The 15,695-nt window shown below is 35.9% G+C and overlaps 1 protein-coding gene and 1 pseudogene across 5 annotated transcripts in view; one reads left to right on the top strand and one right to left on the bottom strand.

Moving 5' to 3' along the window:
* Nucleotides 1-15,695, bottom strand: part of Sgk3 (serum/glucocorticoid regulated kinase family member 3) — a 153,091-nt gene that overhangs the window by 19,170 nt on the left and 118,226 nt on the right. For all 5 annotated transcript variants that reach the window (XM_074068585.1, XM_074068582.1, XM_074068583.1 and 2 more), the window contains exons 7-13: nucleotides 15,150-15,199; nucleotides 11,710-11,767; nucleotides 7,407-7,490; nucleotides 7,179-7,310; nucleotides 4,092-4,204; nucleotides 3,960-3,996; nucleotides 3,344-3,430 (exon numbers count right to left, since the gene is read on the bottom strand). In XM_074068585.1, the coding sequence (XP_073924686.1) occupies nucleotides 3,344-3,430; nucleotides 3,960-3,996; nucleotides 4,092-4,204; nucleotides 7,179-7,310; nucleotides 7,407-7,490; nucleotides 11,710-11,767; nucleotides 15,150-15,199 (561 nt within the window). The remainder of the gene's footprint in view (nucleotides 1-3,343; nucleotides 3,431-3,959; nucleotides 3,997-4,091; nucleotides 4,205-7,178; nucleotides 7,311-7,406; nucleotides 7,491-11,709; nucleotides 11,768-15,149; nucleotides 15,200-15,695) is intronic.
* LOC109683121 (glycoprotein-N-acetylgalactosamine 3-beta-galactosyltransferase 1 pseudogene) lies at nucleotides 101-3,155 on the top strand (annotated as a pseudogene).

Consider the following 15,695-nt stretch of genomic DNA (forward strand, 5'->3'; position numbering starts at 1 on the left):
TTCTGGGAGAAAGTCTTTCATCAAATTAATTTACAAGTTTGTCTTGTCATTATTTGTTTTCCTTTGAAGAATTATATACATATTGAAACAGGGTTTCACTATGTTGCCAAGGTGAGCCTTGGCTCAACAGATCCTCCTGCTTCAGCCTCCCACCACCATGCCCAGCTTCAGAAAAAATTCTTTGGAGTTTTGTTTTGTTTTGTTTTTTTGGGGGGAGGGTGAGGGAACAGGGTCATTGTTACTTAGCCAACGCTAGCCTTAAACTGGGAATCATTTTCCCTTAGCCTCCCACATGCTGGGATTACAGGCATGGATACACAACTAAGAATTCTTAATGTGACAATTATAATCCTTACTTTTTCTTTTTAAGGAAAAGACAAAAGCCGGAACTGCATTCTTATTGAGAATTACAATAGCAAGTCTCAGGCATGTTAAAAACCTTGTGTTTAATTCATAAAAAACTTATCACAAATTCACACATAGAAGACGGTAAATCTAAATTTTACATTCCAAAATATATAACTTATTCCCACATGAAATATATGTAAAGAAGTGATTTGAAATTTCCTCTTAGGCTTTTTTTATGTGATCCAAAAATGCTAACATAAATAAAAATGGTTTGCCGGGAACCAGCGGCTCACACCTGTAATCCAAGGATCGTGGTTCAAAGTCAGCCCAGGCAAATAGTTTGCAATACCCTATCTCCAAAATACAAAAAAAGGGCTGGTAGAGTGGCTCAAGGTGAAGGCCCTGAGTTCAAGCCCCAGTACCACTAAATAAATAAATAAATAAAATGGTCTAATAATTTCTGATCACTTTTACATTTAAATGCCAAAAAAGCGTGTGTTTGCTTTCTAAAACTACAGGACTTAGGAAAGATTTTTTTAAATCACTGTACATTCATACAAAAATTTCTTCACACTACAAACCAAAACAGAATGGTTACAAAAATATCTAAGAGTTAGGGTTAGAGTAGAGAGAGAGAAAAGAAACAAAAATACATTTTTAGGATAAATGATTATTACTTGAAGATAATTTTAATAGCTTTCCCCCTCCCACTGTTTCTGTTTTGGGGTGTGTGTGTATTCCCTAACAAACCTAGGTTACATTTTCAACATTGTATTTGAAAGTACCTGGGCTGTAAACATGGTTTAAGCAGTAGAGAGAGTGCTGGCCTGGCAAGCACAGACAGAGCCCTGACTTCAAACCCCACTACCACAAAAAAAAAAAGAAAAAAGAAAAAAAAAATGCTTAGTGCAGTTATCCCACAATGATGATGAAACATTACATGGTACCTAAGATCACTATGTAAATATAATGAAATTAAGACAGTTTGAAATAAAGCAGAGTTGTGTGGGAAGTGAGAATAAGGCTTTAAAATTCTTATAATTTTTAAAGCATTATTAATTATACACATTAATGTGTTCCACTGTGACATTTCCATACATGAATAAAGATTTAAAATAAACTAAGATTATTAATATTAAAAATAAAAAAAAGATACACGCTTGGCACTGGTGGCTCACCTATAATTCTAACTACTTGGGGAGGCTGAAATCAGGAGGATCGTGGATCTAGGCAAAATAGTTTGAGAGCCTCCTTCTCTAAGATAAAAAGAAAAAAAAAGATACATTTTCTCCTAGCTAACAATGTTTAAGAATAGAATATCCTGGTTAAATTATGAACTGTGATTCTTTTCAAATCTACTTCTTTAGTTTTCTTTAAAATAATTTTATTATGAAGTATTACAACCATACAGAACAAAATACCAAAATGTAACAAAAATCAGTCAAACTGCCACACAATTATAGGCAATATTAATACTTGGCCATATTTGCTTTAGCTCAGTTTTTAAAAACCAGCTTAGAGATTCACATACCTTACAATTCACCTTCCCGCCCCCCCCACCCCCTCCCCCGGGCAGTATTGGGATTTGAACTCAGTGCCTCAAGCCTGCAAAGCAGGCACTATGTACTACCACTTAAGCTCTTTTTTGTGGTGCATTTTTGAGATAGGGTCTCATGAACTATTTGCCAGGGCTGGCTTTGAACCGTGATCTCTGTCTCCCCAGTAGCTAGAATTATAGGCTTCAGCCACCATCACTAGCTTAATTCACCCTTTTAAAATGTACAATTCATCAGAAGAAAATTAAGACTTCCCTACTGTGGGATTAAAAACCAAAGAAGAGCCAGGTGCTGGTGGGGCTCATGCCTGTAATCCTAGCTACTCAGGAGGCAGAGACTGGAAGGATTACAGTTTGAAGCCAACCTGGGCAAATAGTTTGTGAGACCCTATCTCGAAAAAAACCCATTATACACACACACAAAAGAACTGTTGGCATGGCTCAAGTTGTATGCCCTGAGTTCAACCCCAGTACTACAAAAAAAAAAAAAAAAGCAGAGATCAACCATACTGGAAAAACAAAGCTTTTCAGTATGTTTATGACATTATTTAGAAGATGCTGATTGGTTTATGAAAGCTGATGATGATACATACATCATACTGCACAATTTGAGATAGATTCTTTCAAAGTATGACTCAGCTGAATAACCCATTTACTTTGGAAGAAGATTTAAGACCTATGTAACGCAGGGTCACATGAGCAGAGAAGCTGGTTATGTATTAAGCAAAGAAGCCTTGAAGTGATTTGTCAGTGCATTTAAGACAGATGAATGTACACAGAGCTCCTTCATCAAAGACTTAGCACTGGAAAAATGCATGGAAATTCTAAATGCAGAAGCTGGAGATTCTAGAGATACCAATGGTAAAGAAACTTTTTACCCCTTTGTACCAGAACACCACTTAATAAAGGTTATCTACCCAGAACCTTTTATACTGGAATTTTAACTATTATTTTCCTGTAGAGGATTCTGGTTGCTCTTCTGATCTTGCAGTTTCTTTTCATTATGTTGATTCTACAACTCATTCATCATCTTTATACCTCATTTATCATCTTTATACCTCATTTATCATCTTCATTCATATGGTTATTGATATAATTATCAACTAGCCTCACCTGAGAATATATTAAAGGAAGTAGGCAAAAAAAAAAAAATTCAAAAGTAAAATTGGGAAACCCTTGAAAGAAAAACACTAAGAACTGAAGTAAAATAGTCTAGCATTGCACTGAAGAAGAACTTCTGCATCTCTGACAATGAAACTTGAAATCCCAGTGAGGACTTAATTTTAAGTGAACATTCCACATAGAAATCTTTTAAAAGAATGACTGCAAACTGAAGCTTTAAATGAGCTGCAAAGTCAGTTAAAACGTGTTTTTATAGAATGCAAATGTAAACCACACATTATTATACAAATTATATCAATGACAAGATATATTTTTTACCTCTGGTGTTCCACAAAAGGTTGTGGTGGTATCGGAAATAGCAATTCCTTCTTTACAAAGTCCAAAATCTGTTAGGACAACATGTCCCTGACAAATACAGGGGCAGAAAGGTAAAATAATACATGGATACAAATTAGCAATTTTTAAAACCTTTCTATTTTGTAACAGACATACAGGAAACTCAAAAATAGTACATAAGAGTTCTATGTACTCTCACCCAGCTTCCCTCAGTATTGACATTACAGTATAATATCAAGCAGGAAATGGACATTGGTACAATACTGCTAACTAGAAGACAGATCATAACTGGTTTCACTTTTTAAAGATGAATGCTCCTGTGTGTATGAGTTTCTATGAAATACACATGTACAGGTTCGTGTAATATAGAGAGCTATTATATCACAAAGACATCCTCTAATGCTATTCCTTTATCTTTGCACTCTCCTTGGACCCTGTTCTGTTGCAACCACTAATCTGTTCCCAATTCTAGTCTTATCACTTCAAGAACGTTATATAAATGCAATCATATAGTAGAGATCATTTAAGACACTTTTCCACCATGCATAACAACAACAAAAATTTGAGAACTAACAAATTTTTAAAAGGCAATACTTACCATCGAATCTAAAAGAATATTTTCTGGTTTCAAGTCTCTATCGAATTAAGAGGAAAGAAAAAAAAAAAAAGCTGAGTTTTACCTGAATTAAGACTGAAAATACTTTTACATGTAAAACTTAAAACAATTTACCTGTACACTATTTTGATGGAGTGCAAGTAACCCAATGCACTAGCAATTTCAGCAGCATAAAACCTCGCTCTGTGTTCAGGAAAGGACCGTTCTCTTTGTAAGTGAAAAAACAGCTGCAAAATTGGGGGTTGGGGAAATATTAAAATCATTCACATATAGTGTTAAACATATTCTGTAAATACAAAAGTGGAAATTGTTTTTGATATTTTGAACATGAAATAAAATGCAGTAACACTCAGGCCTGTGACCCTCCTTCTCTCATCCAATAATTCTATCATGCTCTTTTCAGCTATCATCCTCTTTTCAACTATCATCCTCTTTTCAGCTATCATCTTGCTTACCCTTCCTCACTTCGCTCATAACTCATGTACTCCTCTCAATCCTCATCCTAATCTTTCCAGACAACCACTGTAGAAGAAGATTGTCAATGAAGACTAACAGTCTTGAGAGTGCCATGTAATTATTGTACTGAGCCTCTCTGTATTGCTTTTTCATTAAAAAACAAACAGGACAGGTAGGGTGGCTCACACCTGGAATCCTAGTTACTTGGTAGGCAGAGATCAGGAGGATTGTAGTTCGACCAGTCCAGGGAGGAAAACATTTATGAGACTTCAATCTCAACCAATAAAAGCTGGGCATGGTGACACTTGCCTGTCATCCCAGCTATGTGGGAAGCAGAAATAGAAGGATCATAGTTCAGGTCGGTTCAGGCATAAACAGAAGGCTCCATTCCCAAAATAACCAAAGCAAAAAGGGCTGGGGGCATGGCCAAGTGTTAAGAGTGACTGCCTAGTGAGGCTAAAGCTCTGAGTTCAAACCCTAGTACCGCTGAAAACAAGATATAACAAACAAACAACAACAACAAAAAAAAACACACCAAAAACCAAATACAAATACAGTGACTAGGAGAATATAATGTACAGTAAAAACTGAGTTTTGGTTGCTTGTGGAGAAAAAAAATTAGAAAGCTGCACACCATCAACATCTACATTCAATGTGGTTGGAAATGGCTGGATGTGAGCAGTACCTGAACTTTAGTTCATTTCTGTTTTTGTTTTTTTCCCCTCTCAGTGGTACTAGGGATTGAATTCAGGGCCCTCCTACCACTTGAGTCACTCTAATCGTTTTGCTTTTAGTTCACTTTTTAGATAGTATCTTACCCTTTTACCTAGGTAAAAGGTCTGGGACCTTGATCATCTACCTCCACTTCCCACTAGCTAGGATTACAGGTGTGTGCCACTATGCCTGGCCCTTGTTTTGTTTTTTGAGACAAGGTCTTGCTATGTAGCCTAGGATGACCTAGAATTTGCTATGTGACTCAGGTTAGCTTCAAATTCTCAATCCTCTTACTTCAGTCCAGCATCCAGCTCATTTCTTATGCTTCCTAGTTCCTCTATTATATTTCATTTTTTCATTATCTCAGTCAAGTACATCTCTTGGATGACAAGCCTGCCTATTTGCACCTTTGCTGATCAGTTTTAAGCAGACACTGTATAAAAAGGGCTCAGAAGCACAGTCCTACAACAGCATGAAGAAACCAAAACTAAAGCAGAAAACTCATAGTAGGATCTTATGTGCAGTTAGATACCTCACATGAACACTTCAAAGATACACAGTGGCACTTCAGAGATACAGAGTGGCACTACAGTCACAAAGTGTAGGTTAAATGTGGAACTTGACACCAGAACACTGAGAAAGTTAACCTCTCTGAGCCTCAATTTTCTTATCCATAAAATGGGTTAGAAGAGTAATCTCAAAAAGTTATGGGCTAACTGAAATAATGCATGCAAAATAATTGCAAAGTGCAAACCCAGAATAATTTCTTATTAGCTGCTAGCATTTGGACACACATAAAATAAAATGACAAGCTCCAAATTGGGAACAATGTGAGGTCATCTACATCCCTGAATCAGGATACCTCAAAATCTTGCTTCTATGCTGAGCCTTAAGAGACTTTTGTCATAGATAAGGAGTTCAAGTAGATTCTTTTTAGGACCTTGTCCCAAAATGATCTGGGTGTTTTTAATCAATTGTCAGATTTGCAGAATAGAAACAAGTTTTCCTCCTAGCTGCTTTATGCTATAGGTAGGTATACTACAAAACAATGAAATGTTCTTTCTTCTTCTTTCTGCTGAGATTAGGGAATGGATGATTCCTTTGTAAAGATGGTAATATCTATTAGTTAAAATAATTTTAAGCGACACTCATGGGTCACAGATCAAACAAATTAGAAACATGTGAGAACTGAGGACCACAGGAATGGTCAGCTGTCTAGAACCTGGAATTAATCTGCCTGATGCCTGAATTCAGTCCAACTCCAATACTTGCTAACTACACAACTTCTACGAGCTACATGGCTTCTCTGTGCCCAAGTTTGTCTTTTATAATTAGACTACTGTTAAGATAAAATAATATACACAAAGAGCCAGAGTGCTGGGCACATAAGTGATACTCAACACACATTAGCGACTGCTGTAACTATTATATTTACAAAGTATATTTCAATATTCTTCTCAATCAGAGTTTTGGAGACTATTACTAATAGATTTGGCTCAAACAGGGGATTGTGTGATTTAAAAAAAGACTTTTAGAAATTCTTTGTTCTAAACAGATCTTCTCAAAGTCTTTAACATGCTAAAATATTCTGTGAATCAACCAAAAGGTGGTTAAAACATGAATCATTTCCCAACTGACTTCACCACAGGGTTCTTTATTAGAGGATCACCTCAGTGAGTAATAGTTTGTGCCTTTTAGAAAATGCAGGCTGGAGTAAGATTTATAGGTACCTGTGGAAACAGTCATTACCTTAACTACAAATCATATTTTATTCTAATATTTCAGTACATCATTCTTGTTTTACAGCTTAGTGACAAACCTATTCATAATGTCTATAGCTTCACACCAAGGTTGTTTTATGAATTTCCCCACTACACCATATGTTAAAGGGCCCTTAGTCAGTCCCTTGAATATTTACTCAACACACAGCTGCTGACAATAAACTGTCACTTTAAAACTTACAAGTAAACCTTTCTGACTCCAAGCTATTTTTCTATTATCAATACTAGAAAACTTAATTACAAAACTCACCTCCCCTCCATTAACAAAATCCAAAACAAAATAAAGCTTTTCAGTTGTTTGGAAAGAATAATGCAATCCAACCAAAAATGGATGTTTCACATTTTTCAAGAGCACATTACGTTCGGCCATAATATGTTTTTGCTAGAAAAAAAGGAAAAGAATCAACTTGTATTATATGCCAGAAAACAATTCTGTTAGTTAAGAAAATGAGCTAAGGAGAAACAACAGCTATTTTACCTCTTTTCTATTGAGAACTATCTTTTTCTGTAACACTTTGACAGCATAAAACTTCCCATCCAGTTTCCGCTTTGCAAGAAGAACCTGTTAAAAAGATTATGTAAACAATTAGAAATTTCACTATTTTTATAGGGAGAACTTCTTTGTTGATGAACTAATTTTTAAATTTTACAAAATGTAAGTCGACAAGGGACCTATATAATGTTTTCCTTTTGAAAATTGAGTACTACTAAATTTATTTACATAATTTCATTTCCTTAGCTATTTTAATAAAACAGAAAAGGACAGTGATTTGGATAATCAGGCACCATTTCTTTATCACTTAATATATTGATAATGAGACCCAAATCCATACTGCTTGAGAGCTTAATGTGTGTGTTAACTCAGAGTGCCCTTAGAAAATACTGAGGATATGAACTTCATAGCTATATAAAGGAAATGATTTATTTCTGGTGACCAAAAGGCATTCTTATTTTTGTTTTTTTTTTTCGGCAGCAATGGGGTTTGAAGTTAGGGCCTCGCGCTTGCTAGGCAGGTGCTCTGACCACTTGAGTCACTCCGCCAGCCCGCATTCTTCTTTATATTTAGGTAATCTTATTGGCTTTAAATTCAGAATAGTTCAGAGGAAGAGGCATCATGTATAGCTGAGTTTTTACAATAGACTGGGTTGCATACAGACACTTTTAAGAATCTGAAGAAACCTAGAGGATCTTGCCCCAGAAAATGGAATACTTACTCAAGGTCTTGGAAATATTGTTATGCTCTGCATAACAATATTTTGGTCAGTGATGGACCACATATATGACAGTGTGTACCATACAGCCTAGGTATGTAGAAGGCTACACCATCTAGGTTTGTGTGAGTATAATTTGTGATGTCCTCACAATGATGAAATTGCTTAAAGACACATTTATCATCATTTCTTGGCCTTTTGGCTAAGATCAAGTGTAGAACACATTTATCAGAACACATTCCCATTGTTAACTGTAAGGAATTTGAGACCACCCACAAGTTCTATAATTATTAAACAATTTGTCCCAAAGCTTTTTAGCTGATCTGACACAGCAACTGGTAGTATTGCTGTGGCTTATTTCTAGTATCTCTGAGGTCTTACCTGCTAAAACCTGTAACTCTCAGTCTAAATACTCTTGAACAGAAAAAGACACAAGGCAAAAACTAAGGAAATCTGAGTAAGTCTTCTGTTAGTAATGTATCAACACTGGTTCATCAGTTGTGATAAATGTACCATACTAACATAGATGCTCATAAGAACACAACTGTGTTGGGAATTCTTTGCACTGTCTGCTCAATTTTTCATTAAATCTAAAACTGTTTTAAGAAAGAAAGTCTATCAATAAAAATGTTTGTTATTTATAAAGACAAGAGTCAAACATTTTCAGGATGAAAATGTCCTCTGCTTAACTGCATTTTTCTTGTTTCTTATTTTCTTGTTCTCAACAGAATATGACTTGAGTGAACATTTCTTCCTCAATTTTTTTTCTTTCTTGACAACTCTAAGCTGCCTAACCTTTCCTTCTCCGATGCATCTTTCATCAATAAGTACCTTCTTAGAAAATACTTCAAAAATGTGGCAATTAGAAGGCATTTTTTGGGTGGGGGCAGGGGGGAGAAATGACCCAAGCATTGTATACACATATGAATAATAATAATAATAATAATAATAATAAAAGGAACACCAAGGATGGCCAGCAACACAGAAGCCAGGAGAGAGCCATGGAACTGACCCTTGTGCAGAGTCTCCTGAAGGAAACAGCCCTGCTCATGCCTTGGTTTGGGACTTTTGAGTCCCAGAGCTGGGAGGCAATAAATCTGTGTGACGATTAAAAAAAAAAAAAGGCATTTTTTTTTCCAGTAGATTGGCAGATTTGGACAACAGATAGGTTAAGAAACAAATCATCAAACACAAAGTGGAATCAAGACCACCCACTGTACAGTGTCTAGAATAAATGTCAGACTGCTGTTATATATGTTCAGTTTATTATGTACCTTTCTATTTTTCAAGCAGAATGTGAATTTGCATTTGTTTGCTTTCCCTTCTTTTTGTTTTAAAGCCTTTTGCTGGTTTTATTGCATTTTCTAATCACTTTGTAAGATTTAAAATTTTTATTAAACACACCATACATGTAGAAAAACTCACAAATCATCATAGCTTGATAAATTATGACACAGTGAACACACCTATGAAACCACTATCTAGGTCAAATAAAACATGCCAGTAACATGAAATCTCTCTTTTGCCCCATCCCAGTTAATGACTCATCCAACTCCTCCTCAAAGGTAATTGTCACTCTCTTGACTTGCCATAACAAGTAGCTTTGGATTTTTAAAAAAATTTATGTAATTAGAATTATACAAACAAAATTTTCCTTTTCTCACTTCTTTCACTTTAAATTATGCAGTATTCACTTATGTTGTGGAATGAAGCATAGTTTTCATTGCTATGCAGAATATTCCACTATACATTCCTTCAGTGATATTCAAATTGTTTCTGAATAGTGATGTATGAGCATGACTACGTAGGCCTTTCATATGTATATGCATTTCCCGTTGGGAAGCTAGGTAGGAGTACAACCAATTTATCATAGCTAATGAATATATTCACCCTCAATAATTATACAGATTTTCAACAGCATAAAAAAACCTAAGATTAAATCTAATTAAAGATCTGTATAAAATTCCATACAGAACGCTATGAATATCGAGAAGTTAAATGAGCTAAATTAACAAAGGGTTTTACCATGGTCATGGACTGAGACTCAATATCATAAAGATATCATAAACTCTCCCCAAATTATTTACAGAGTCAATGTGATCCCAGTCCCAACTGAAGTTTTTGCAGAAATTGACATGACTCCAAAATGTATTATGGACATGCAAAAACCTAAGAAAGGCCTCTTGAAGAATAAGGAAAGGATCTGTCCTGTTGATTATCAAGCTACAGTTAAAACAGTGTGGCATTGGTGCCAGGATAAGTAGAACAATGGATAGAATATCAAAATGTAGAAACAGAAATATAAAATCTAAAACAGACTTGTGCATGGGATATATAATGAAAGCGGCCTGCAGATCAGTGAGTAAAGAAGTCTTTTCATAAATTCTGCAGGATCAGCTGAATACCCATAGGAAAAAAATGAACTGTGACCCTACACCTCACATAATATGTATGAACAAATTCCTGGTGGATTCTAGAGCTAAGTGTGAAGTTCCAAAAACAACCTTTTTGTTCTTCATTGCTGTTTTTAAGATGGGAATCTCATGTTTCCCAGGCTGGCCTTGAACTCATGATCCTTCTGCCTCAGCCTCCTGAATAGCTGGGATAACAAGCATGCTCCATCACACCCAGCTTTGTTTTTGTTTTTAGTGACAAACTGTCTCCAACATTCCAATAAACTATTAGCATTTTGAGAGTAAGATCCATTTCTAATTTTCTATTGTTTATACTAGTACAATGCACAGCATGTGACAGGTGGTGAATGAATGAGTGCACATGGGTTTTAATGGTACTATCACAACTTCTGATCTCAAAGGAACTGAAAATAATAAAACTGGAAATAATAAAAGCTATGAATATAGCAAAATATAATTAAATGCAAACATTTTCACTTTTACTATAGATTGAAAAACAATGTGAAAAAACACTTGAATATATCTGATCATTCTGATAAATTCATCTATGATGCTTTTCCTGGTGATTCTCCTTTTTTGATATAGCTATATTGTCAAGTTACATGATCCATCTGATAGTCTATGAAAATAAACAGGGTCTTTACATTCCTTCCCTTTGCCAACTATTTATTATTCACACAGATGTTCATTTCTCTCTTTCCAGCCTCAGTTTAAATAGCACATCTTTAAAGAAGTCATCCTCAACCAACCCATCTAAATAGGGATTCTGCCCTCTGCTGCTGCATACTGTCCTGTCATTCACACTGTTTCTGATGTCCATCACAGCCCCATTACTTTTTATACATACTTGACAGCAAGTTTTTAACAGATTATTTCCCCACTAGCTTCTAAGCATCATGGAAATAGTAACCATGACAGGTTTTTGACAGTATTTAACCAGGGCCCATGGGTACTAGACACATAGGTGCTCAACAAATACTTTTAGAATCTGAGAGCATGCTTTATCTCCCTAATTATTCTGTTAACACTTTGAGGACAGAGAAAGAAGCTTAAGTCTATGTCTTGCATGCAACCAAGTCCCATGACTCACACATGTAAGCATACACTCATTCCCTAAGGACTTAGTCACTGATTGAGAAAATACAAACACTCTTACCTTGCCAAAGCTGCCTTTTCCAATAACTTTTAAAAAATCAAAGTCAGTTGGTTTAGCACTGAAATAAATTAAGAATGACTTGTCAGACTTCTGGTAAGAAAAGTACAAACTGTTATAACATCTCATTCTTTAACGAATACACGTTAGGTACAAAATACTTATGAAGGTATGATGACCCCAGCTTTCAGAACACCTGGCAAATCTTGTTTTTACTAAGGGATACTTTGTGATTAAATATTTTCTAATTTTATTTAAGTCTTCTTAAGTTCTGCTAAAGATGGACTTTAATAACATTCTCTGGGAGAGAAGGATGGAGATATAACTCTATAAAGATATATATCTATAACGTATCTCTATCTATTAACCATGAACTTTACCAATGTTGTTAGTAAGGAAACTGAATTAATTGTGTAAATAAGTAATGCATTCCAAGCACGATCACGATCATCAGTATCTGGTAATTCCTTTTTTTTCCCTCCCTGTGGTACTAGGGATTGAACTCAAGGCCTCACATTTGCTAGACAAGCATTCTACTACTTGAGCCATGCACCCAGCCCTATATCTGGTAATTCTTCTAAAAAAGAAGTTACTAGTTGTAACACCTAGTAAAAATGCTAAGAAAACTTTCTGGTGCGGAAAAAAAAAAGTCTTCACGGTATTTTACACAGGTCACTTATACATTAAAGATATGACCTGTCTGTGTTACTCTCCTGGATGATAACTAGAGGAAAGCCAGAAGGAATACTAAGATTGTCCTTTTATTTATTTTAACTGATCAGATAAAAACATTGGCTATAACACCACCAACAACAGGTGTTGACGAGGATGCGGGGAAAAAGGAACCCTCTTACAATGTTGGTGGGAATGTAGACTAGTACAACCACTCTGGAAAAAAATTTGGAGGCTACTTAAAAAGCTGGACATCGATCTACCATTTGATCCAGCAATACCACTCTTGGGGATATACCCAAAAGACTGTTACTCCAGAGGCACCTGCACATCCATGTTTATTGCGGCACTATTCACAATAGCCAAGTTATGGAAACAGCCAAGATGCCCCAGCACTGACGAATGGATTAAGAAAATGTGGTATCTATACACAATGGAATTTTATGCAGCCATGAAGAACAACGAAATGTTATCATTTGCTGGTAAATGGATGGAATTGGAGAACATCATTCTGAGTGAGGTTAACCTGGCCCAAAAAACCAAAAATCGTATGTTCTCCCTCATATGTGGACATTAGATCAAGGGCAAAACACAACAAGGGGATTGGACTATGAGCACATGATAAAAGCGAGAGCACACAAGGGAGGGGTGAGGATAGGTAAGACACCTAAAAAACTAGCTAGCATTTGTTGCCCTTAATGCAGAGAAACTAAAGCAGATACCTTAAAGCAACTGAGGCCAATAGGAAAAGGGGACCAGGAACTAGAGAAAAGGTTAGATCAAAAAGAACCTAGAAGGTAACACCCACGCACAGGAAATCAATGTGAGTCAATGCCCTGTATAGCTATCCTTATCCCAACCAGCAAAAACCCTTGTTCCTTCCTATTATTGCTTATACTCTTTCTACAACAAAATTAGAAATAAGGGCAAAATAGTTTCTGCTGGGTATTGAGGGGGGGGGAGAGGGAGGGGGCGGAGTGGGTGGTAAGGGAGGGGGTGGGGGCAGGGGGGAGAAATGAACCAAGCCTTGTATGCACATATGAATAATAAAAGAAAAATGAAAAAAAAAAAAACATTGGCTATATACAGTCAAATGCATATGGCAGTGTAAAGTAGAGCTAAGTAGCTGGAAGAACTGTTTCCTTCAAGACAGGTTGAATCCCTAAGTTGTAACAGAGAGGAATGGCTCCATTTAAATTTGAATTTCTAACGATTATTAAAAAAGTCAATTCACACATGGCAGTAATACTAGGGCTAGCTTAATTAGTGAGATAAATACTTAACTGAACTAAACTTAGATGTATTTCTTTTTCAGAAACCTGCTCTTTTTGTTATTAAAATGTTGAGAAAATGAAATAATTTTTAAATGAAACCAACAAATGTAACAATGAAACACATGTAAATCCTCCAAAGTGCAAATAGGCTGAGGCCCCATCATTAACTGCTGTTGATGAACCCTAATCAAAAGTAAATTTTGCTTTGAGGTACCATCTTGTTCAATGCTATGAATGATAGAAAAGAATGCTCAAGACCAAACTTCCTCTTCAAGTTGCCAGGCCAGTCCCTTGCTTTCCTATGCAGCAAACCCTCAGTAATAGGGCTAAGCTTGCTGTCTATCCTGCTGACCTCTGCTCCAGTGCTGTGAACGCTTTCATATCAAGGCTTGTACCTACAGCATCAAAACTGCTCAGGAAGTTCACCGATGACTTATCAAATCCAGTACTTGGTCAGGTTTCAATCGCTCTCTTATTGTCCTATCAGCAACATTAACAGAGTTAATTAGCCCCTCCTTGAGATGTTTTCTTTTTCCCAACTTCAGGACGCTGTATTCCTGGTTTTCATCCTACGTTACTATTCTTTCTCAGTCCTCATTACCAGCTTTTTCCTGACCTCATGATGTTGAAGTGTCTCTGGTCATAAGCCTTGGGTCATTTATCTGTCTATATTCACTTTCCAAGTAGATCAAATGGCAGGGAAAGCATGGTGCCTTGGGATAAAAGAAACTCCATGCTTATTCCAATAAGCCTTACAGGTAAGTAAGAATAGCAACACTTACTGCAGCCTGTGGCAGACATCACTAATTAATCTGGGGACTCTTCAAACTAAGTCAAGTAGCAGCCTTGGAATCCTCTGTATTGAATGCTCTAGATATTCACTTCCACTGAACTGCTGGAGTTGACAGTAGAGATGAGGCCTACATTTGCTACCCCTGGTCTCATGTGACATTTCTCAGATCATAATCCTCAAAATGTTTCCCCTGTGCCCAAATAAATATGGAAATGTGGGGAAAACTAGATAAAGTTTAAAGACCTTATGGTAGTATCCATCAAGACACTGGAACAAGCTGGCTAACAACCAGCTAACAAGCTGGTACACCATCAACACTAATATGAGGAGAGTATTAATTAGGCCTGCAAGGATGCTTTTTCTTTTTTAGAATACCTTATGGGATTTTAGATCCTTGGGAAATATGGTCAACTGATTTTTCATATGCACACAAAAATAAAATCAGAACAGTAACAATGGCGTAATGCCAGAATCCAATTAACAATTTATAGGTTAAAAAAACAGCTCTTTAGTAGGGCTCTACTAAAGCTATGAAAAGTTACAACAGTGAGTCAGTCAAGCAAACAATAGCATTGTTGTCATCATTACTATGGCTATATTTTCACAGGCCCCCCAATTAAACAGATATAATTACATCTGTATACACTCAAAAAAAGTTTCTTACAATTTAGATAAAGGATTGTTTGAAAAGAATTAAAACTTACTGAGGATTTGCAGTTGGTCCCAGGTTGATGTTCTGTGAGGTAGAGTGTAGCTGTTTGGATGGGGAAAAAAACAACAGCAATCTTATTGGAACTTCAAGTTTTTAAAATACACTATTTACCATAGATATCAGTAAATTTTAAAGCAACCTAAAGTCCTCATTCTTAAAATGTACATAACCAACATAAACAATCACTTTTATTATAACTTTCAAGAGCAGCTGTGAGAAAAAGGTAAACCAAAAATAAAGATCAAAGTTAAGTTAGCAAATGACTGAAGTAAACAGGGAAAGCTTAGAAGAAATGGGCATCAAAAACATGATTTAAGAGGGATTTTAATTTTTCAAAAACTGGTTTATATTTAAAAAGCCATGACTATATCATCAAATAAAGCTCATATGTACTCAATTACTCAGTAAGCTTCAGTGCATAATGACATTCAATCTAGATCATTATAGAAAAGAACAGTAAAGTGATTCCACATTCAAATGTCTTTAAAGTTTGGATTAGTTGTCTTCATGGAAAAAAACAAAGCTCCCAATTTGTTTA

This window comes from Castor canadensis, chromosome 3, assembly GCF_047511655.1.
Source record: "Castor canadensis chromosome 3, mCasCan1.hap1v2, whole genome shotgun sequence".
NCBI classification, from domain to species: Eukaryota; Metazoa; Chordata; class Mammalia; order Rodentia; family Castoridae; genus Castor; species Castor canadensis.